This window comes from Zootoca vivipara, chromosome 5 (genome assembly GCF_965207765.1).
Source record: "Zootoca vivipara chromosome 5, rZooViv2.hap1.1, whole genome shotgun sequence".
Taxonomy (NCBI): Eukaryota; Metazoa; Chordata; class Lepidosauria; order Squamata; family Lacertidae; genus Zootoca; species Zootoca vivipara.
Window position 1 is genome coordinate 63,732,483 of NC_142588.1, and position 23,410 is coordinate 63,755,892.

General features: G+C 42.5%; 2 protein-coding genes across 2 annotated transcripts; both read left to right on the forward strand.

Moving 5' to 3' along the window:
* The first annotated feature begins 229 nt into the window (after positions 1-229).
* Positions 230-8,205, forward strand: LOC118093781 (G protein-coupled receptor 35-like). Its single transcript, XM_035133492.3, has 3 exons — positions 230-727; positions 4,072-4,226; positions 6,014-8,205. Exon 3 carries the CDS (start codon positions 6,026-6,028, stop codon positions 6,992-6,994), a length of 969 nt encoding a protein of 322 aa, XP_034989383.2. The 5' UTR covers positions 230-727; positions 4,072-4,226; positions 6,014-6,025; the 3' UTR covers positions 6,995-8,205.
* Positions 8,206-13,683: 5,478 nt separating this feature from the next.
* On the forward strand, positions 13,684-16,724 carry LOC118093895 (G protein-coupled receptor 35-like). The gene is made up of 2 exons (XM_035133726.3): positions 13,684-13,825; positions 15,291-16,724. Exon 2 carries the CDS (start codon positions 15,304-15,306, stop codon positions 16,246-16,248), a length of 945 nt encoding a protein of 314 aa, XP_034989617.3. The 5' UTR covers positions 13,684-13,825; positions 15,291-15,303; the 3' UTR covers positions 16,249-16,724.
* The last annotated feature ends 6,686 nt before the right edge of the window (positions 16,725-23,410 follow it).

A 23,410-nucleotide genomic window follows, 5' to 3' on the forward strand; every position in this document is an offset into this window, starting at 1 on the left:
TACAGAATTATAACAGATCTAGCCGGTGCTTTTTTTCCTTTAAAAAAAAAATGTTTAGGGGTACTCTCATTTCCCTACTCATAGTGAAATACTGCCCCTCAATGAGGCCAAACTTGGATTTACAGAATGTTTAGGGGTATGCAGAAAAAAGCACTGCATCTAGCACAAACAGAACAAAACACTGATCTGTACAACTTTTTATTCTGATTTGACAGTTCTCATTTGCCCGGTTTAGTGTGCTCTCTAAGTGCATTTAGCCGTGTCCTCAAACAAATAACATCTAAGTGTGTGGCGTTACACATGTCAACTCAGCAGTAAATTTCATTACTTTTCAATGGGTCTTACTCTCCAGTAATGGGCAATAGGGATGCAGCAGAAAGTAAATGAGAGAAAGAATGTTTCATGCCTGACGCAAGAGTGAAATGAAAACCCATTTCCGTCATGACTTAGAGAAGAGAAACTCTACTAGTGTCATACCCTTTGCTTTTAAGAAAACCACAAACCAGCCCTTTAGCACGCAAGATTCTGTACGGTTTAATGCCAACCACTCGGAGACTTCAGGCAGGCAGAAAACTGTTTTATATCATAGAGACGAAGAGGCAATGCAAATAAGAGACAGAACCTTCCTGCTAGTTTTTAAAGGGCACTGACAACGGTGTTTGTCCTATCCTGATACAAGCTCTGCATTCAACCATCGAACAAGTTTTTTCCCCAGCTTGTATACAAGGTTAGTATATGTTATAATTTGTTGTTGTTGTTTAGTCGTTTAGTCGTGTCCGACTCTTCGTGACCCCATGGACCATAGCACGCCAGGCACTCCTGTCTTGCACTGCCTCCCGTAGTTTGGTCAAACTCATGTTCGTAGCTTCGAGAACACTGTCCAACCATCTTGTCCTCTGTCGTCCCCTTCTCCTAGTGCCCTCAATCTTTCCCAACATCAGGGTCTTTTCCAAGGATTCTTCTCTTCTCATGAGGTGGCCAAAGTATTGGAGCCTCAGCTTCACGATCTGTCCTTCCAGGGAGCACTCAGGGCTGATTTCCTTAAGAATGGATAGGTTTGATCTTCTTGCAGTCCATGGGACTCTCAAGAGTCTCCTCCAGCACCATAATTCAAAAGCATCAATTCTTCGGCGATCAGCCTTCTTTATGGTCCAGCTCTCACTTCCATACATCACTACTGGGAAAACCATAGCTTTAACTATACGGACCTTTGTCGGCAAGGTGATGTCTCTGCTTTTTAAGATGCTGTCTAGGTTTGTCATTGCTTTTCTCCCAAGAAGCAGGCGTCTTTTAATTTCGTGACTGATGTCACCATCTGCAGTGATCAAGGAGCCCAAGAATGTAAAATCTCTCACTGCCTCCATTTCATCCCCTTCTATTTGCCAGGAGGTGATGGGACCAGTGGCCATGATCTTGGTTTATAATTTATGATGTTATAATTAATTGAGTTCTATAGGACTATACAGAAACAGCAGGAACTCAATTAGTTTTATCCATATTTCTGCAGAAATATTTTCTGTGAAGTAGCTTCCCGGTCTAGTAACTTGCATAATTTCATGTATTTTGAGATTATGTTTCCAGCGCAGGCCTTGCATGTAAATAGTTCCAGGATGAAGCCATGGCATCTTCAATTCAGGTAGGAGGTGATGAGAACAAACTTTCTGTCTGAGTCCCTGTGAGCTGCTGCCAGTCAGAACATGCAATATTGGGATAGATGGACAAATAGTCTGACCTGGTTTAAGGCAGCTTCATAGGTAAATCCAACTTGTCATTTACACACTAAGATTAAAACAACAAGTAGTCTTGGGTCACCTGAAAGGCTAACACATTTATTATGGCATAAACTTTCCTGGACTATAAACATCAGGTGCGTTTAGTGTTTTCCTGATACATAAATATCTTCTTCACCCTGTGCCAGAGATAGGCAATGTGGTGCCCTCCTGATGTCGTTGGACTCCAGTGCCCATCAGTGACCATGGCCAATGGTCAGGGATGATGGGATTTGTAGTCAAACAGCATCAGGAGGGCATCTTCTTGGTGGCTGCTCCCAGACTTTCAATAGATTTTATAGTTTTATATATAGTATATAGTTTTAATTCTATCAATGCTTCATTGTTTTAATTATTGTTTTTTCTGTGTTTTTAGCAGTTCTTTTTTTATCTGTAAGCTGGCTTTAGTCCTATCAGGGGAAAAGGCAGGGTATAAATAAATATAATGTTGGCTACTCCTGCCCTACCTCTTGACATTTCTATGCTGAAAATCTTATATACTTTCCACTGAAAATTAGAGTGGGAAACTACCGGTAGTTAAATCTTTCACTGGAAGTACCAACCGATATGGGCTGTGACAGAATGAGTCTAGCCTTTTTCTATCTCTATGCTGTATAGTCAGGCTTTTTCATCCAGCCTAGTGCTATCTAGTTTAGTGGCAGTGGCTCTTTCGAATCTCGGACAGAGACTTTCCCCATTACCTGCCACCTGTTCAGAGACCCTGGTCTTTTGTGCATTTTCTTGGTATTTTAAAAAAAAATCCTAAACCCTAGTCATCACAGCACTCGCTATTCAAAATGAGGCACTCACTGTAGTCCAACAGTCAATCCAGCAATTTGGATTAAGAACACTTAAATTGATTTTGAAACTTCCTATTGTTATTGATATGATGTGTCTGGTTGTTGTAAACGAAGGCGAGAAAACAGAATCATAGAATCGTAGAGCTGAAAAGGGACCCCAAGGGTCTTCTAGCCCAACCCCTTGCAATGCCGGAATCAAAGCTAAATCATCCATGACAGATGGCCATCTAACATCTCCTTAAAAACCTCCAAGGAAGGAGAGATGTATCTGTGACACAAGTCAGCATTCTGACCAATGAGGACTGCATTCACCCAGAGGCAGATTTTGGGAATGGTTACCGGTTCCGTCACACTGGGTGCAGAGCTTTCGAGGTGCGACAATTATGATTTAGAATGGAGCATGAGAGGCAGAGGAGCACCAAATTTTGGTGTCACAAAGAGTGCCGCTGAAATTTGAGACCCCAAGATCTGCCACTTCATTCACATCACAGTCTGGTTGAACTGATGCATTTTAGCAAAGTGCTATAATAATAATAATAATTTATTATTTATACCCCGCCCAACTGGCTGGGTTCCCCCAGCCACTCTGGGCGGCTTCCAACAAAACATTAAAATACAGAAATCCATCAAACATTAAAAGCTTCCCTAAACAGGGCTGCCTTCTAAAGGTCTGGTAATTGTTGTTCTCTTTGACCTCTGGTGGGAGGGCGTTCCACAGGGTGGGTGACACTACCGAGAAGGCCCTCAGCCTGGTTCCCTGTAACTTAGCTTCTCGTAGCGAGGGAACCGCCAGAAGGCCCTCGGAGCTGGACCTCAGTGTCCGGGTAGAACAATGGGGGTAGAGACGCTCCTTCAGGTATACTGGACCGAGGCCGTTTAGGGCTTTGAAGGTCAGCACCAACGCTTTGAATTGTGTTCGGAAACGTACTGGGAGCCAATATAGGTCTTTCAGGACCGGTGTTATGTGGTCTCGGCAGCCGCTCCCAGTCACCAGTCTAGCTGCCGCATTCTGGATTAGTTGTAGTTTCCAGGTCACCGTCAAAGGTAGCCCCACATAGAGCGCATTGCAGTAATCCAAGCGGGAGATAACCAGAGCATGCACCACTCTGGCAAGGCAGTCCACAGGCAGGTAGGGTCTCATCCTGTGTACCAGATGGAGCTGGTAGACAGCCGCCCTGGACACATGCTTCAGGCCAGAATGTTAGCACCCACAGAACCGTTTAGATTCTTCTTTCTGTGGAAAAATATGGCGAAAAATTATGTTGATCAGTGATGATTTAATATAGATTAAATACTGAGGGAGGGAAATGGGGGTAGATACAACAACAAAACTATCAAAACTATGACATGAAAAGGGCACAAGGAATCAGAGGAGAATCTGGCAAGGTATGTTTAAGTTTCTGAAGCTTATCGCTTTGTCATAAAGAGCTGGGTTTCTTCTCTCCAGGAACGCTGCAAAATTTTACCTCAGATAGTACTAATGCTATGGCCCTTGCTTGCAGAGCTCCTGCTGAACTAGCATTCTGAAAAGTTGGAAGCATCAGATAGAACAAGTGCTATTTCATCAGCTATCAGATGAAATGTTTCCTATGGCATCCAGATAAACAAGGTTATGTTAAACTGAACATTTCATTGTGGGCAACTGCAATCAGATAAGGTAGGTAATCGTGCATTCTTCTTTTACATTTTGCTCCACTGAAGGCTGAGCAAAGATACAAACTTAATAATAATAATAATAATTTTATTAATTGCACCTGCCCATCTGACTAGGGGCTGAATCTACACACAGGAAAAACACTATAAATAAGTCATAAATTAAATCATAACGGGGGGGGGGGGCTCTATGTAAAATCACATAGACAATCACCATCTGGTGTCGCATGTTTATGATGCAGTTATAGCATTGTAACACGAGTAATGTAGCTGAGTCCTGGGTTGCCCCAGCCATTCATAACAGAATGATTGGGCGTAAGATATTAGGGGTGCTGGAAAGATTCCCCTTCATAAGCAGTTTAATAACAGGCTTCTGAATCAGATCGGACCATATTTGCATGGTAGTGTATAAATCTATGTAGGCTACTGTGCAACTTTCATTAATACTAACAGGTCCTGTTTTAGGAACTTCCCATACTTGAGGGTCAAACTAGACAATACATAAGACATGCATAAGCTACAATCAAACTTCAGTTGTCGAACCTAGTCCATTCCGGAAGCCCGTCCGGCTTCCAAAATGTTTGAAAACTGAGGTGCGGCTTCCGACTGGTTGCAGGAGCTTCCTGCACTCAAACGGAAGCAGCGTCGGACATTCAGCTTCAGAAAAGAATTAGAAAAGTGGAGCGTTTACTTCTGGGTTTTCGACGTTCGGGAGCCGAAACATTCCAAAATGGGGGCGGTCGGGATCCGAGGTTTGATTGTATCTCTCTACTCTTATAAACACACAAATGCACAAGCATATACCAGCACCCACAGCATATTTAAAGCACTATAATAACACTCTAATACTCTAGTTTGCTAAGGTTGTTGAGAGTTGTTAGGATATTGCTATTCCTCCTCACAGAGCTACAATTAGACTTCCCTTGGAAAACTGATTGTGAAACCATCCAGGGAATTGTAGGTGTGTGAGGGGGAATAAGGGTCTCCTAACATAGTGTTTCTTCACTGTTGTTGGACTACAACTCCCATCATTCCTGACCACTGGTCCTGCTAGCTAGGGATGACAGCCGTTGTAGTCCAACAACAGCTGGAGAGCCGTGCTGGAGAAACACTGTCCTAACAACTCTCAACACCTCTTACAAGCTACATCTCCCATTATCATTCAGGGGAAGCCATGCCTGTAAAAAGTGGTATAATATCACTTTAAATGTATGGTGCGGATGTGACAGAGACAAAGCCAGGCAAAATCAGAGCAAGATTGGTGAAAACTGGAGGAAGGGACTGCCCAGAGGCTGAATGTCATTGTCACATTCAAAATCACTCTCAACAGCTGCTTTCTCGCCCACCGGGGGGGGGGGCATATATGCAAAGTCACTGTATTTTTTTCTCTGTGAGAATAAAATTTGCTTGGAAAGCAGAGAAATGATATGAAGGGGGAATGAGTCAAGCAGCCGATCCTCTGCTAAAATGGGCAGCCCCTTTCAGTAAAAAGACAAATCAAAACACAAAACAGTTCACACATCTCACAAGTATTATTTAGTCAGCTACAGATGGATTTTTAGGACCATGGCACCTCACCCCAAAACTCCTTAGTTCAATTGACAGGCCCAGACACAGATTGTAAACCGCCCTGAGATCTACAGGTATACAGTGGTTTACAAATTTGACTAATAATAATAATAATAGGAATGGATCTCAATAATCCGGGTGCTGTTGTTAGAACAAATAATCAAGCTTTAATTACCTCTGCATTCCATTTTTGCTACTTATTTTTAAAATATCTCTTTACAGAAAACTGTCATAATGGCGAACTGCAGTGTCACGATTGAGAAGGGCATAGTTACTTTTGAAATTATTCTTTACAGCCTAATCACCTTTTTCGGAGTCATATTTAATACAGTTGCCTTGTGGGTTTTCTGCTTCAAACTGGGCAAATGGACAGAGACCAGAGTTTACATGATCAATTTAGCCCTGGCAGACTACACGCTGGTCCTTATCTTACCATTCATAATCTACTTTCACTACAACGAGTGGCACATAGATGACTTTTGCTCTGTCATATTCGGAATCAGTAGCATGAACATGCCAATGAGCATGGGCATCATCATGCTAATAGCGCTTGATCGGTACATTGGAATCAAACATCCTCTGAAAGCCAAAGTAATCAGGTCTCCACGGAAGGCAGCTCTTCTCTGCTTATTTGTTTGGCTCTGTTGCTTGCTTCATACAATCCTATTCATTCTCTCTTTGAGAGGAGGAAAATCGTTTTGTTTTCATAGACCTGCTAATGAGAACAAAGCTCTTGCCCTGGTCAGATTAATCGTTTTCTTTTTCATACCTCTGGTTATATTGTTGTTTTGTTCCATACAAGTCATCCGATGCCTCAGGAAGAAACATAATGCTAGTCCTCATGAAGAAAAGTTAACCCAGAAAGCCATCTGGGTGGTCTCAGTGAACCTGGTCACCTTCATTATATGCTTCCTGCCTTTCCACTTGAGTTTACTGTTTAGCTACGTAGCAAAAGCATTTGAAGGAGCTGACTGCAAGATGTGGCAAGCCATCGCCAATACCATACACGCAACTGCATTAATAACCAAGCTAAATTGCTGCTTCGATGCCATGTGCTATTACATGGTTGCTAAGGAATTCCAGGAAGCTGCAGCTCTCTTGCCTCCTTTTAATACGACGCGATCCAGGTCCAACTTAACTCAAGATTCACAGCTGCAAAGCAAAACACCCGAAAATTCACATCTGCAAAGTTTAAACAGCTGAAATCACCATGTCATTTTAAGATGCATCTAGTCTCACCTTTGGAGCACTATGTCCAGTCAATTGAAATGTCTCATTTCGAACGATACGTCAAACGAAGCCCCACAGACGCATCAAGACCAGTAAACAGATTATCACGTTAATTTTAATTTATACATTTTAAACCGATGCTGCTCCCTTGAATTATCGCCGATGGAGATCAGTGCTCTGGTTTAACATCTCTTGCTGAAACGGCAGCTTATGTTCTAGATCCATGCTTCTTGCGGAAAGATACATATCCCTATATCCAAGATAGTATTTTTCATGTTGAGATCCTGTCTTTATACTCAGGCCTTCCTCAGCTGAATTAGTGCTTTTAGTTTGCAGCTGATACAACTTATAATGATGGGTTTGTATTATGCTTTGTAAGTTTGTTTTATGATTGATATACAGTACATTTGGTTGCAGAGTGCATATACTATATTAAGAGCTTTACCTTAAAAAAAAATGCTGGTTTTTGTATTATGCGCAATATAGTTTTTTGTACAGAAGCATTGTGCAGTGGTTATGAGTGTTGGACTAGAACTATGAGACCAGATTTCAAATCCCACTCTGTGAAGCTAACTTTCAGCCACTCACTGTCTCTCAGGCCCCAACCTGCTCTATACATTTAAAGCAGCATCATACCCCTTTAAATATATATATGGCTTTGCCCAAAGAATCCTGGGAAGTGTAGTTTGTTAAGGGAGACCCCATTCCCTCCACAGAGCTACAATTCCCACAATTCCCCGGGAAGAGGTAATGTTAAACCACTCTGAGAATTGTGTGAGGGGAATAGCGGTCACCCAACAACTCTCAACACCCTTAACAAACTACACTTCCCAGTATACTTTGGGGGGGAAACCATGGTTGTTTAAACTGGCATGATACTGCTTCAAATTTATAGTGCAAATGAGGCCTCAGTCTAACCAACCTCACACAGATATTGTGCAGATAAAATTGGGAAAGGCAAAACTATGATTGCCAAATTGAGCTCCTTGGGGTCAAGGTGAGATATAAATGTAACACATAAATACATTTCTTTTTTTATACACAAAAAGGAATTGTCTCTAAGAAAGAAATGCACTTCCTTCTGTCAATTAAAGCATCAATTCATTTTACACACACACACACACACTGCTTTTTTCTTTAAAAATGTTTAGGGGTACTCTCATTTTGACTCAAGAAAATCACCATTTTATAGTTCAAATCGGGGAAAATAAACACAAACACAGTAAATGGACAAAAGTACAAAGATTCACAAAATGTTTAGGGGTATGCAGACCCCCAGAAAAAGGTGTGTGTGTGTGTGTTTTAACATATGGATAGTGATGTGCTTATTCTAGAAGGTTATTCAGAAATGCACTTATTATTTGCATAACATGCATGGTTATTTTCCTGCTAATGTTAAGTCTTGAAGCACAGTTCCTGGCAGCCAGGCTACAACATAACCACAAGCCTGACAGACTGAGCTATGTGGTTTAAGGATGCTATCATGGTGCCAAGCTTGGGCTGCACCTTGATAGCTATTCTCAGAAACAGAAGTAGGACCTTCCATATGCAGTGAACACAGGAAGCTGCCCTGCACCAAGTCGGACCATTGCTCCACCCAGCTCCATATTGTCTGCACTGACTAGCAGTGACTCTCTCAGGGTTCAGACCAATGGCGTAGCAAGGGGGCGTAGGGGGCGGTCCGTCCCGGGTGCCACCCTGGAGGGGGGTGACACTCAGCGTCCCCCCCCCCGCATGTGAGCAGCCAGCCACCGCCCGGTAAAAAGCCTCGCTCGGCGGCTGGCTGCTCACTCACTTGCTTGGCCGGCGCGCTTTGTTTCTTCCTGCTAGGGTGGAGGCGAGGGGTGGGCCAGGGAGGGCCGTCAGCTGTACTGCATCTAGTTTCTTCCCTCTCCCCTGGTTTCCATCTCCCTTCCCACCTTCCAGCAGTCAGTCTGCATTCTGTGGCCAAGAAGCATGGACACGGGCCTGATTGGGCCGTTTAAGGGGTTTCTTCCACCTGAGGATTTTTTTCTAAAGTAGGTGTTTTTTTAGTGGGTGTACTTCTATAACCCTTAGGGTCGCCCCAAGCCTCCTGATAGCAACACCACCCTCTTGTGTGTGGACGATGCCATTCTGGCTGCATAACTTAGAAAATGATTTCATTAGTAGTATGTAGGACAACTGGTACCTGCTGCAACAAAATGTTGCAGTTGGCAGTGCTCCTGTTCAGGTTTTCAGCCACTCCCCATCATTCCATTCCTCCTCCTTCTTGTCCCCCCCAGCAGAGGCACCAGCTTGCAAGGAGGACTTCAATGGCTGGTGACTTCACTAGCTCCTCTTGGCACCACCACCAACAGAAGGCTACTTTGACTCGCTTTCCCCTACCGCGGCAGGAATAGGAGGGGAAGGAGCCAGTCACTGGAACTGTCCATTAATCGGCTCCATGCTTTTTGAACATTGGGGGCCCCAGCCCCTACTCCAAAAATATATAGGGGGGCCAAAAGGGCTCAACCCCCAGGAGCTGGTCTCCTGCTCCTCAGGCGTTTCATTTTCCCCTTCAGCAGTCAATTTTGTAGTCTACCCACTGAACATACTCAGTCCTTACTGAGTTGCTTGTTTTTGTTTTTAAAAGCACCCTTTGGGGGGTCCACCCCCCCAAAAAAATTTTTACTTCTGCAGAGGCAACAGGAGGAACCCATATCCAAAAAAGATGAGCACCTTATTGTGAATGAAAACAGACCACTCTGTTCCTATCTGTATTCCCCATTCTATGCCCCTTCTCTTACAGATGTTTACTTTTCCTTGAACTATATTTCAATACTTAATCGGGGTAATGTGAACAATTAAGTATTTGCTGTGATGGATTTTTTTATTGGATTCAGCTGAGTCATAGTAATCAATTGGGGGGGGGGCCTCTGAGAAATGTGCCGTCGGAAACAAAGCCTTGGTTTAAAAGATGGGAGATCTCCGACATGTCTTGCCAGGATAGCAGAGTTTCATTTCATGCACACTGCTTTAGCCACAGATTGCCTTGGGGAAAAGTGGAGGGCACCAAGTGAAACCACGTTTCCAATTGCATCCAGCTAATGAGGCCTCCTGCTGTGCTGAATAGCAGCTCCTAGTTCAATTTACTAGACTATATTAAGGACAACAAGCAAATAACAAAGTGATGTGTCTCCATAAATAGTTCATTAAGAGAAGGGGTGGTTCTGGTCCCATTGAAAGAGGTTATTAGATCCCCTCCCTAGACCCAGGTAGTTGTAGAAACTGTCAGCCATTTGCCACCGTCTTTCTCTCTTTTTCTTTTTCTTTTTCTTTTTCTTTTGTTTCAAAGGATGACAAGGGGATGCATTTTCCTTCGAGAAGCAGGCATTTCATCCTCCAGAACTTTCCCTGACTGAGTTTACTGTTGGTTTTTGACCTTCAATTGTTTTTTTATTTTACTGCAGCTGGTTTTATTGCTGTTTTGTAAGACGGTGTTTTCGAAAGCTGTATTACATTTAAAACAAAAACCACTTTGTGCCTTGAAACAACTGATCACGGGCATGTGTTAAAACATATTAAATAAACAATTTAATATACACTTTGACTCTCTTCTATCCTGTTCACCGCCTCTGAAGACAGAAAAGAATGATAAATGGGATGTGTATATTCAACTGCTTGCCAGTCACTTTTGCCCGCTGGTGTGACCTACCTCACAAAGCCTGCAGCTTGCTAACTTCCCATTTGGGATCCTGATTCCTGGCCAGCATTAAATTGAAGATGCCTTTTGAATGTTGGAAGATTTTCTTTCAAAATTTGTTTTCCTCTCTTCCCCCAGCTTCCTTATTACTAGTTCACCACAAAGAATAATAGAATTGTAGAGTTAGAAGGGATCACGAGGGTCATTTAGCCCAGTCCCCTGCAATGCAGGAATCTTTTGGCCAACATGGGGCTCGAACCCACAACCCTCAGATTAAGAGTCTCATGCTCTTCCGACTGAGCTATCCATGAGCCTGTTGCTGTTAGCTACTACAGAAAAAAAGAGTTAATCACACAGGTGACTGACCTTGCACCACTAGCAGCCAACCCTTATTTCAAGATTGGGTAAGGGCAAAAGAGTGTCTGGAAGAACTTTTCTATTTATTTATTTTTAAAGGCCTTGAACAGAGATGTCTGGAAAAGGAAGTACCCCTTACAGTTATCCATTGCTTTTGTGTGGTTGAGACATCATAGGCTGTTGTCATCCACACAAAAATGTGTGAACAAGTTCTTTTTAAAATACATGGATCTGGATTCAACTAGCAGGTCCCACTAGCCACATAAGGCCTTCTGCTAGCACAATAGGGCTTTCTACTCTGTCCTCCCCATGCGTACACACACACACACACACACACACACCATTGCCCCTGGGAGGATTGTTCCACCATGTATGCAATCTCAAAGCTACACTGAATGCCTCCCATGACTAGCTAGTTCATAGCATCATAGAATTATAGAGCTGAAAGGGACCACGAGAATCATTAGTCTAACACCTCATGCAATGTGGGAATCTTTTGCCCAATATGGGGCTCAAACCCACAACCCTGGGATTAATGGACATAAATCTGACATCAGGAATCACAAGACAGAGAAACCAGTAGGAAAACACTTCAATCTCCCAGGACATTCTATACAAGATCTCAAAGTAGCTGTCTTATTACAAAAGAATTTCAGAAATAGACTGGAAAGAGAAGTTGCTGAACTGCAACTCATTACCAAACTTGGAAACATGGGTGAGACCTGACAAAGACATTGGATTCTTATCTCATTATACATGATGAAGCTATCTTTAGCCATCTCGCCACTTGCTTTTTCCTGTAAGACAAATTGCAGTCGTTAACAGTCATCAACGAGTTTCCACACCTATCAGACAAACACCCATTCCCACCACCCTCCTGAGAATACCCCTCCCCACCCTCACACTATTTATAAGGGTCTGGAGACTTCTGTTTCGGTGTATCTGAAGAGGTGTGCATGCACACAAAAGCTCATACCAATGACAAACTTAGTTGGTCTCTAAGGTACTACTGGAAGAATTTTTGTTTGTTTGTTTCGACTACGCCAGACCAACACGGCTACCTACCTGTAACTACAGCCATTTAATCTAGTTAAGACAGAAATAATGAATCAACTACCTGCTCACCTGCCAATCCCATCCAAAACTATCGGATTACTTGTGCTGGTGCTACATCAAGACTAATATGGCCACTCAGGTGAAATTGTGCTCCTCCCTCCCATCCCTCCCATCCATTATTATTATTATTATTATTATTACCCCGCCCATCTGGCTGGGTTTCCCCCGCCACTCTGGGTGGCTTCCAACAAGTACCAAAATACATTAAAATATCACAGATTAAAAACTTCCCTACACAGGGTTGTCCATCCATCCACCAGCTCTGTCATATCCAGGGCTGCCGAAGACACTCTGCTACCTGAGGTGAACCAGTTTGCTAAGGAAACTGTAGTTTGTTAAGGGTGCTGGGTCATAGCATGGATAAGGAATATCAAGCCTCTCTGTCGGGGCTCAGACCTGCTTTGCACCCTTCTTACGTTTTTTTACTGACTGAAATTTGTCGTTGGATGGAGAGAAGTTATGGTGGTGGTGGAAGAGCATTCCTCTTTCTTTCTCCCTCCCCTCCCCCCCCCAAAAGCATGCCTCCTCTTTCCATTCTGCAGACTGACCTCTCTCTTGCATTTGCACCATGGCATACTGGCTGCAGACTGAAGCTGTTCTCTTGCAAAGCTGGGAGCCTTCCCGTCAGGAGAAAGCTGCACACATAGGAAGAATGGAACTTGCTCAGAGCCAGGGGTGCCAACTTCAATAAAATATTGGGGTGGGGCCAGGTAAGCCCCTCTCCCACATAATCAGTCACATGACATGGTGCACACACACCATTTGAATGGCAGTGCCCATCCACTTTTAGGGAAGCCCCCCAAAAATATTTTATTGGCGGTGGGACTGAAGCCCCCTTGGCCCCTAGGAGTTGGGTCCTATGTCCAAGAAAGACTCTGTGGGTTAGTGGAAGGGAAAGGAAGGGAAATGAGTATGGCATGAAATGGGAAGGAGAAATGCTATGGTGAAGCAAGGGCCACTAAATAGAGAAGGAAAATTGGGTCGGGCAGGAGGAGGAGAGGGAAAGCAGGGAAGTCAAAAATCAAGGAGGAGGAACTAGAAGCCAGAAAGCAGGGAGAATATTATTTATTTATTCCCTTACTTACTTCTTATCTGCCCGTCACCCTAAGGTCCTAGTGCAGCTTTGCAGCATTAAAAACAATATTAAGGCTGTTTGGACTAGATGAGCTATTGGCTTGATGCAGCATACTGTTCTTATGTTCTTAGTGAGATACTGTGCTGTATTTTGAAACAAACCACGAGCCTTCGAATGCATTTCCTCGACTAAGCATTATTTAGCAGCAGAAAAACAACAAATGACTTATTAGTCATGGGAAAAAATGTGTTTGCAGGAAAGCCTATATACACGTAAGTAGATGAAGATCTAACTGACAAAGATAGTGTCTTAAAAATTTCCCACTGTGCCTACGAGTTCTGAGAAAACTAACTTCAAAATTAAAATACTAAACTTTTCAAGACAGGATTTCAAGACAACTTTTCAAGAGCGGGACAACTGTTTCACTGGAAAAACAGGCTGTGAGAAACAAGATTTTCAAAAGAGGAAGTTGAGTAGCCAGACTTACCACGTTGAGTTGAAAAGAAAACAAACCTACGGCAAGGATACTCCAAGCTCAACCGAAAGATCTCGACCAGACCTGTTCAAGTGGACTACTTGGAACTCTTGAGTGGTGAGTTCTGCTGTGTGGAGACATTGTCTTTTTGCGTTTAGTCTGAAAGCTTCTCTCTGCTGCAGCTGATCACCACTCAGATTTGCAAAGTCTTTGCTGCCAGGGTTCACATCTGCCTATTTCTTTAACAGCCGCCAGATTAGAAGCAAAGACTGAGTTTACACAGCAGTGGATTGCAGCCTGCCAAAAAGGTTGTCCCCAGGCTTTTCTGCAGGCTAGAATCCACTACTGTTTGTAAACTCAGGCTTTTTTTCCTAATCTAGCAGCTGTTAAAAATATGCAGTGAGTTGGGAGCAAATAGTGTGAAAATCAAAAATATGGGTGGCTTGTTTATCTTCCTCTTTTTAATCTCACGATGGGACAATTTTCTCCATTTGTGAGATGGTGAAGTCCTTAAACGAGACTCTGCAAAGTCAACGTTACACATTATTTGTTATATACATAATTTATATGCTATCTTGTTATTCTGATTTAGCCACCCGATAAGGATAATCACTTTGAGTAGTGGGAATAGAACAGAATGTTCTAATAGATGCTCATTCATTGGTTTCAAAACTGGCAATTTTGAAGTATGAAGTTACCAGGGTATGGATCATTGTGACTAGTCAGCACATCAGCCTCAGCAGATAGAAGGTCCTTTGTGACACCAAATCTAGTTGAGCTTCAAGAGATTGTCATATAGAACTCCCCGACTACATTATAATGGCAACATGACTATAACGGTAAACAGTGTTGGCACTAACTCCATTCAGTTAGCTCCAAGTATGACTGCAGACCCCTCTGGTTCAGGCTGGTTATCATAGGTGCCAACTCCCTGGGGCCCTAGGTGCCAGAGCACCCACAAAATTCCCTATGAAGGGGCCGGGCACTCACAAATTTCAGTGCCAGGGCCATGCACGCTGTATGGCACCCACAGCTCCGGGCACCTGTGGTTGCGGGGCCAAGCTGACACTCCAGCTGGTTATAACCATGCCAGGAAAAAACAGAGTTCTCCAGTTATATTTATAATTGATCAGGACTATCTACTGCTATATGAGGATAAATAATACTGATATACTTTTATGGGGCTGCTGTCATAATTTATATGACAGTGCTGCTTACCTATTTAAATAAGTGTGCATATTTAAATAAGCAAAATATTTGGAATGCAAAACTCTGTAGAAGTAGGAAATATTATTATTAACAGCTTGAATGCTGGCATTACAGAAATGTTATTGTTAATGTTATTTATAAAAGTTTGTACACTTCCATCTGTAGATCCCAGGGTGGTTCACAGCGTTAAGATACAAGATAAAAACACAAAACACACAATAAAAACAGAAACAAACCAATAACACCCACACCCGCTCCCACTAACACATCCCAAAGTGCACAGGATGTTAAACAGCCAAAGGCCCTGTTGAAGAGGAACGTTTTTACCTGGCCAGTAAAGGTATATAATAACTATAGCATGCTTCTTTTACAGCACCGGTGTGGAAATGACCCAAGAAGTGCTTCTAGAATTGATCTGCAACAACACTAGAAGTCAACCGATATTTCTCACTCAAGCACTTATTTATTTCCCCATTTTCTGCATTGGAGTCATCCTAAATGCCTTGGCCTTGAAGATATTCTGTTGCACTCTGAGCAAGTGGACTGAAACAAGGGTATACATGACCAATTTAGCCATTGCAGATTTCTTGTTGCTTTTTACTTTGCCTTTCAAGATGGCTTATAAGACAAACTATGTGTCTACAGAGTGTTTGGTCTTTGAGTCTGCATACTTCATTAACAGGTATATGAGCATCTTCCTTATCACCATCACAGCAGTTGATCGATACATTGCCATAAAATATCCCCTCAAAGCAAGGCATATACGGTCCCCTCTGAAGTCAGCAGTTATCTCTGGGTTTCTCTGGGCCTTGATGTTCAGCATTGTATATGTAACTAAAAAATTTGAGAAACGAGCTTCATCAGGCACTTGCTTTAGAAGGATATCCAGAGAACCATCAATGTATGTATTTGCATCTGTCATTTGGGGATTTTTTATACCATTAACAATTTTTAGTTTCTGTTCCATTAAAATCACAAAGAAACTCGTGAAGAAGAAGAAAACAAACCCCTACGAAGAAAAGCGCATCCAGAAAGCAATCAATATCATTTTTGCAAATATGAGCGTATTTGTCATATGCTTCTTACCTATTCATCTTGCATACTTAATTCGGTTCATAGCTGACTACACTGAGGCCAGCTGCACTCAGATAGAAAAAATTGACAACTTTACAAACCTTGCAGGAATTATTGCCAACACCAACTGCTGTTTGGATGCCATTTGCTATTACTTTGTGAACAAGGAATTCCAGGAAGCTTCCATGATGCTAACAACCAAATATCTAGCACAACAGAAGCAAGGCTCTGAAGATCAAGATTTTGAAATTATTTAGGAAAGCATGGACCTAAGGACTGCATGCCCAAATATATGTAATGGTCACAAGTGCACTACCACTCAAAATGCTGTTTTTTCTGTCGGAACACAGAGCAGTGCATGGAAATGCACTATTTGCACTTTGACATGCTTTCGAACTGCTAGGTTGGCAGGAGCTGGGACCGAGCAACAGGAGCTCACCCCATTGCGGGGATTTGAACCCCCAACCTTACAATCGGTAAACCCTAGGCTCTGTGCTTTAGACCACAGCGCCACCCGCGTCCCTAAGTGAAGGATAGCAGATGTTTATTATAACTTGATTACGGACTCAATAAGCAATGATTTCGTCCCTCAGAACAACAATTGACAGGCTTCTATAGCAGCCTGTACGCAGAGCTTTCTCCTGTCTCAGTTGATGCGTTTTTATGTGTTGCAAAAATTAACATTCTCAGAGCCTAGACTGCAGTGCTGCTTTAAGAAATGGCCGCCCAAAGCCGCCCCTGTCTAAAAAAATGAGCCACCTTTGTCCAAAGACTAGCTAAGGATTTTTTTCTTATTCGTTGCATTTGTATACTGTCGTTTTGCCAAGCCACCCAAGGTGGTTTACAGTTTAAAAGGACTGAAAAAAAAATGATAGAACAGGCGAGGGAGGGAGAAGTCCACATGGAGAATGCTGTGTTTGCCTGGTCTCCACTTCCTCCCACAGGGCAGAGGTTGTCCATCTAACTATGTAGAGGCAGTCCTGAACGGGGAACTTCTTTAATGTTTATATATACTGTATGTTGGAAGCCGTCCAGAGTGGCTGAGGCAACCCAGCCAGATGGGTGGGGTATAAATAATAAATAGTTGTTGTTATTGTTGTTGTGGACTAGGTAAAGGAACCCCTGAACATTAGGTCCAGTCATGACCAACTCTGGGGTTGAGGCACTCATCTCGCGTTATTGGCCAAGCGAGCCAGCGTACAGCTTTCAGGTCATGTGGCCAGCATGACAAAGCCGCTTCTGGCGAACCAGAGCAGCACATGGAAATGCCGTTTACCTTCCCGCTGTAGCAGTTCCTATTTATCTACTAGCACTTTGACGCAGCTTTCGAACTGCTAGGTTGGCAGGAGCTGGAACCGAGCAACGGGAACTCACCCCGTCACGGGGATTCGAACCACCGACCTTCTGATCAGCAAGCCCTAGGCTCTGTGGTTAAACCCACAGCGCCACCCGCATCCCTTTATTATGGACTAGGATGTCCCTATTTTCACTGGAAAAATGCTGGAGGGTTTGAAATAGTCTCTCTCTCTCTCTCTCTCTCTCTCTCTCTCTCTCTCTCTCTCTCTCTCTCTCTCGTGTGTGTGTGTGTGTGTGTGTGTGTGTGTGTAGTGCACTTCAGTTCATAAATGTCTGTGCCATAGTACATTTGTCATTTTTAAGTTGCCACATACCTCCTCGTTGAGTTGTCATTCAGTGTTTGGGGGAAATTCCACTTTTATTTTTAGCATCACTTGGTTTCAGTTGTACCCACACATTTAACTCTTTGTTCTCTTCAACGCTTTGCTTTTAAGAGAAAAAATATCGCGTTAATAAGGGGATGGAAAACTGATGGCTCACAGAATGTTGTTGGAATACAACTAGCTGGGGATGATGGAAGTTGGAGTCCAATAGCATCCAAAGGACTATGGGTCCCACAACCCATTTTCATGTTTATTTGTTAGTTACCTGTCTATCTCCCATATTGCTATTTGCTTGCAACCAAAAAGGGCAAGTTATCAATGCATTACTACAGCTAGGGATTTCTTGGGTACTGTAGCCCTTCTCTTTCATGTTTTGGTTTAAAAGTTATTACAAACAATAAACATAAACCTAGCAATAAATATATTTGCTTCTGCTGTTGTAAATCACTTGTTAATTTAAAAACAAACAAACAAACAAGTTTTTCTGAGAAGCAGAGCATCACTGTCAGCAGCTAACTGCTTGGTGTAAAGTTTTTGTTTTGTTTTGCACTGGTTTTCAGGACCAGTGGTCAGGGATGATGGGAACTGTAGTCTAAAACAGGCATCCCCAAACTTCGGCCCTCCAGATGTTTTGGAGTACAATTCCCATCTTCCCCGACCACCGGTCCTGTTAGCTAGGGATCATGGGAGTTGTGGGCCAAAACATCTGGAGGGCCGCAGTTTGGGGATGCCTGGTCTAAAACATCTGGAGGGCCAAAGCTCGGGGATGCGATGCCTGGTTTACTGAGTAGGGGAAAGTGGGGCACGTTGAGCCATTTTTTACTTTAAGCTCTACACACCTCAAAATAATGCACATAAAAGAAAACTTTTGAATTTAACATTTTTTAGGCACTATTCTAAACAAAATCAAAGAAACAAAAAATCACATTTCAGTTTTCCAAAAAAAAATGGATCAATGTGCCCCAGTAGTGGGGCACATTGATCCTTCATTTGGGGCACATTGAGCCATTCAAATTTAAGAGCAAAGAAGGCATTTTTACTACACAGTATAAACTTCCAAAAGAGTTTCAAAAAAATCTCAAAGTTCTTAAGAGTCAGCATCACTTCAACTTGTCACTCCATTTGCCTTGGCGAGATCCAAAACTTCAATAGAGATGTGGCTGTCATGGTTATCTAGAATCAGAAGCACTGGGTGATATTTGGAACTTTTAGAGTATTTGATGAAATGGTTCATCCATCGAATAAAATTATCAGCTGGCATCCACCCACTGGGATGTGCAGCACCAATGCAGCCTTTGGACCATTTTTTATCATTTAATCTTTGAAATGCACCCTTGGAAATATGAAAAGTGGAGGAATGCTGTTTCCCAATGCATTTATACATGCACACTGGTTACACCAGTTTCATCTACATTGTATATATCACCTGCTGATAAATTACTTCTTTCTAGAATGAAGTGGAGTTCATCAAAGAACTCATTTACGTTAACGCGGTTGAAGCTTGTTGCTCTTGACAAACTTGTTGCCTGTGGAATGCGAAGTGACAGTAAAGCAGAATGACATTTCATAAATCTTTCTGCCCAATCTAAGCCAGCCTTTTCATTTTTCTCCCAAGTTGGTGGCATTTGAATTTTATTCTTACTCCCAAACTGATACGCCAATTGTCTTGCTGCATTTTTTGAAAGTCCATAATGAAGTCGTGAAGCTTGTTGCAAGCAACCCACCAGACATATACATTTATTAATTTACACATTTGAAGAATTGTAAACTAACAGAATATAACACAAAAACTAATAAACTATGAATGATATTTTCCATGGGGTACATTGATCCATGCTCAATGTACCCCATTTCCGATTGGATCAATGTGCCCCACATCACCACTTAAGACATACAGTAAATCTATTTTAAGCAAAACAGGCTGGCAGCCATGACAAATATTTTAGAACATACTACAGCTATATTAACTATGATCACATAAATGAAAATATATTTCAGCTACCTTTACAACTTTTAGAGCTACATGGTTGACAATACATATAATTTTTTTTACTAAAGCTTACCTAATTTAACAAATCTGGATTTTTGTTTAAACTTCTTTGAAAACACAAACACAATGACAGTATGTAGTATCACTGTTGTTGTGGTAGTGTTGCCACAAACTTTGTATAAAAGCTAAAGTACGGTTTTAAAATGGAAAGGATCAATGTGCCCCACTTTCCCCTAGTTGTGCAACCAGAAATTTGGAAAAGAGGAAACCAGTGGTTCTTTTTACTTTTTCATTTACTCGGGGTCAGGGAGGGAGGAGATTGGTAGCTTGCCTGTAACAAGCATAGTTTCTGAATAATTCTGACTGCAACCAGGAAAAACAACATCATTAAAGTTGCTCTACTGAGTGTGTGATTTTCCACAGAACATAGCTACCAAAGATACGCATCTCTCTGACAGCATCTGCAGATCTTCCCCTTCATCCCACAACTAAGTACCTGGTAGTGATGGTGGAAATGCGTACTTTGTCTTTTGCCACCACTACAACACCACCTTGAATTCACCATAACTTCAAAAGTGTGACATTTAAAAAAAAAACCACACAAACAGGAACCCTGGTCTGTTTGCTTCCCTCTAAAAAGAGGAAATAAAATATGTGGTGAAGAAGTTTACGGTTTGCATGCCAGTTGTTTTTCAGCTCAGGTTTTCCTCAGCATTAAATAATGAAAACTGCACTTGGCTTATGGTGGAGGTCAAATAATGAACTCAGCAACCCTATGGGAACCCTTATCTCATTTGCATTCCATTCTATTCAGGGAATTCTAAAAGTCTGGTTTTAAAAGAACATGCACTAAAAAAGATTCTATATAATTATTAGAACCTTCTTTCTATGATTTGTTCTTAGTAATCCGCTTGAGCTCAAACTGGTTGATGTGCACAGGTTTGTACAACACTGAAGATCCTAGTCCAATGGTTATTCTAAAAATGCTAAGCAGTGTGGTGAAAGGGTTGTTTCCCAACGATGGATATTCAAGACTGGTTTTCTTACAGATAAGATACCAGTTAAAATGCAGTTTGGCACATTTGTTCACTCACAATGAGAGTTCTTAGAGAAGAGTAAACACATTTATTTCTCTAGATTTAACTGCCATAAGGCACTAGGGGCTCACAACCCTGAGGTGATTGACTTAAATGCAAAGCTTCAACCACAGGAGCTGTCTGCCCCTTCCACCCTGAGCTCTTCCTCCTCTGGAGTTCTCATGGAGCACGCCAAGCAGGTGTTTTCTGTCAAGGGGTGCCCACTAGCTCCTCATTGGCCTCACCCAGGGTCATTGTTAGGAAGGGTCAAGCTCTCTGGCTCCATGTGGGCAGCACACTGATGCTCTCCCACCCCACCCACTCCTTCTGTCCTTGCAGGCTTCCTGGTGTTGCATGGCCCTGCTGCAGTTTGTGCAATTTATGCAGAATTTGCCACCAGACTGGAAGTTTGGGGGACTCAGTGTGCCACGGCAGGCAGCCCCTCTCCTGCTGGAATATTAGAATTGGAGAGTTGGAAGAGACGCGGAGGTTCACACAAACAAACACACACCACAAACACACACCACAAACAAACACACCAGCTACAGATTCAACCTGTTTAAAAACCTCCAATGAAGGCAAATCAACCATCCTCAGAAGTAGTCTGTTCCACTGTCAAACAGATATTACCATCAGAAAGTTCTTCCTAATGTTTAGTGGAAATCTCCTTGGAATTTGAATCCATTGGTTTGACCCCCCCCCCAACCCTCTGGAGCAGCAGAAACAAGCTTGCTCCATTTTCCATGTGACAACCCTTTAGATATTTGAAGATGGCTATCATATCTCCTCTCAGTCACTATTCCAGGCTAAACATACCCACCTCCCTCAACCATTCCTCATAAGGCTTGGCTTCCAGATCCTTTATCACCTCGGTCGCCCTCCTCTGCATGTGTTCCAGCTTGTCGATATCCCCCTTAAAATGTGGTGCCCAGAACTGGAAACGGTATTCCAGGTGAGGACTGACCAAAGCAGAACAGAGTGATTTAGAAATACTCCTCTGTGTACATCAACAGCTGGCAGAAAGGTTGGATACACCAACATTCTGTATTTTGTGTACTGTATTTGGTTTGTAAATACCTTTCACCTCCTCTGGGCTTCTGATGGACTCTGCGGCAGCCTCAATTGGGCCAGCATGCTTTACGCCAGCTCCTTGAGCACTGGATTACCCTGCTATTATACTGTAAAGGCTGGAAGCTTTTGTATTCAGACAGTAATTGTTATCATGTTTTTGCCATCTTAGGACTTCATCTGTCGGCCTGCCAGTATTCAGAGGGCACAACTCTCCCCAACTCTCCCCCAACTCTCCACAGCAGATTTTGGTTCTGTACATGCAGTTATAGAAGGGAGGAAAGGAAGGGTAAGTCCCATTTACATAAGTTTTGACCATAATTGAATATCACCCAAAACAGATTAAAAAACCTGGGATAACAGAAATATATTTGCCTGTGATGCAAGGACCTATGGATATTATACAACAAATCTGCACTCAATTTGTGATGTGGCAACGCTACTGCAGCCCACCATCCATGTATTGTGGGGGGCTATTGGCTGCTTACCTTTTTTCTTCTTCTTTGCAATCCCAGACAAGCAGAAAAAATAAGATCCTGTTTGCCTGCCAAACATAGCAGATGAAGTGGGAGGCAAGGAGTTCACTTGGTAGATAACAGGTTTTGCAGACCTGTTTTAAACTCCTTTATTGAATGTTCATCTGCTATTTAAAAAGGAATGACCCTAGTGTTTGAACTTCCAGGAATATAAAAAGCACGAAGCCAATTATGCTACCCAATTGTTATTGAGAGGGAGCATAGCTCAGTGGTAGAGCATATGCTTTATTTGTATGCAGAAGGTGCCAGGTTGAATCCTTCACCTCTCCAGTGGATTAGGTAGCAGGTGAGCAGACAATACTGGAATAAAGGAATAATTAGGCCTGATAGACAGCAACATTGTATGTTCCTATTGGTTAATAATTAAGAAGCTTTTTTCTGGCTTAAAATGCTCTAACCCAGGGGTCCCCCAAACTCAGGCCCGGGGGCCGATGCGGCCCAATCACCTTCTAAATCCGGCCCGCGGATGGTTCAGGAATCAGCATGTTTTTACATGAGTAGAATGTGTTCTTTTATTTAAAATGCATCTCTGGGTTATTTGTGGGGGATAGGAATTCATTCATTTCCCCCCCAAAAAAATATAGTCCGGCCCCCCACAAGGTCTGAGGGACAGTGGACCGGCCCCCTGCTGAAAAAGTTTGCTGACCCCTGCTCTAACCAATGAGTGCAAACACTAGGGGATAAATGGCATACAGTTGGCATATTAAAACAAAACTTTATTAAAGTTATGAAATAGCCATAATTTAAATGATTATTTGCTGCTTGTATTTAGGGTTTAGCTCTTTTACCAAATACTCCCTTCCCTTTCCCTGACACTGGAATCCTGCCCACTGCAAATATTCTGGTAATAGCCTAAGCCAAGGGCTGGTTATGCAACTGATTTGCAGTATTCAACCAACATATAAAGGCACTGTACTTGTTGAAATTGACTGTTCGTATTAAACTTTATTGTATCTAAGCAAACTGCATAAGACAACCAAGGCAGTTTCTGTGCCAAAGCCAGGCCAAAACCATGATAGAAATGGATCTAGAAAATCAGTCTTCTCCCAGAGTGTATGGATCTGGTCAGT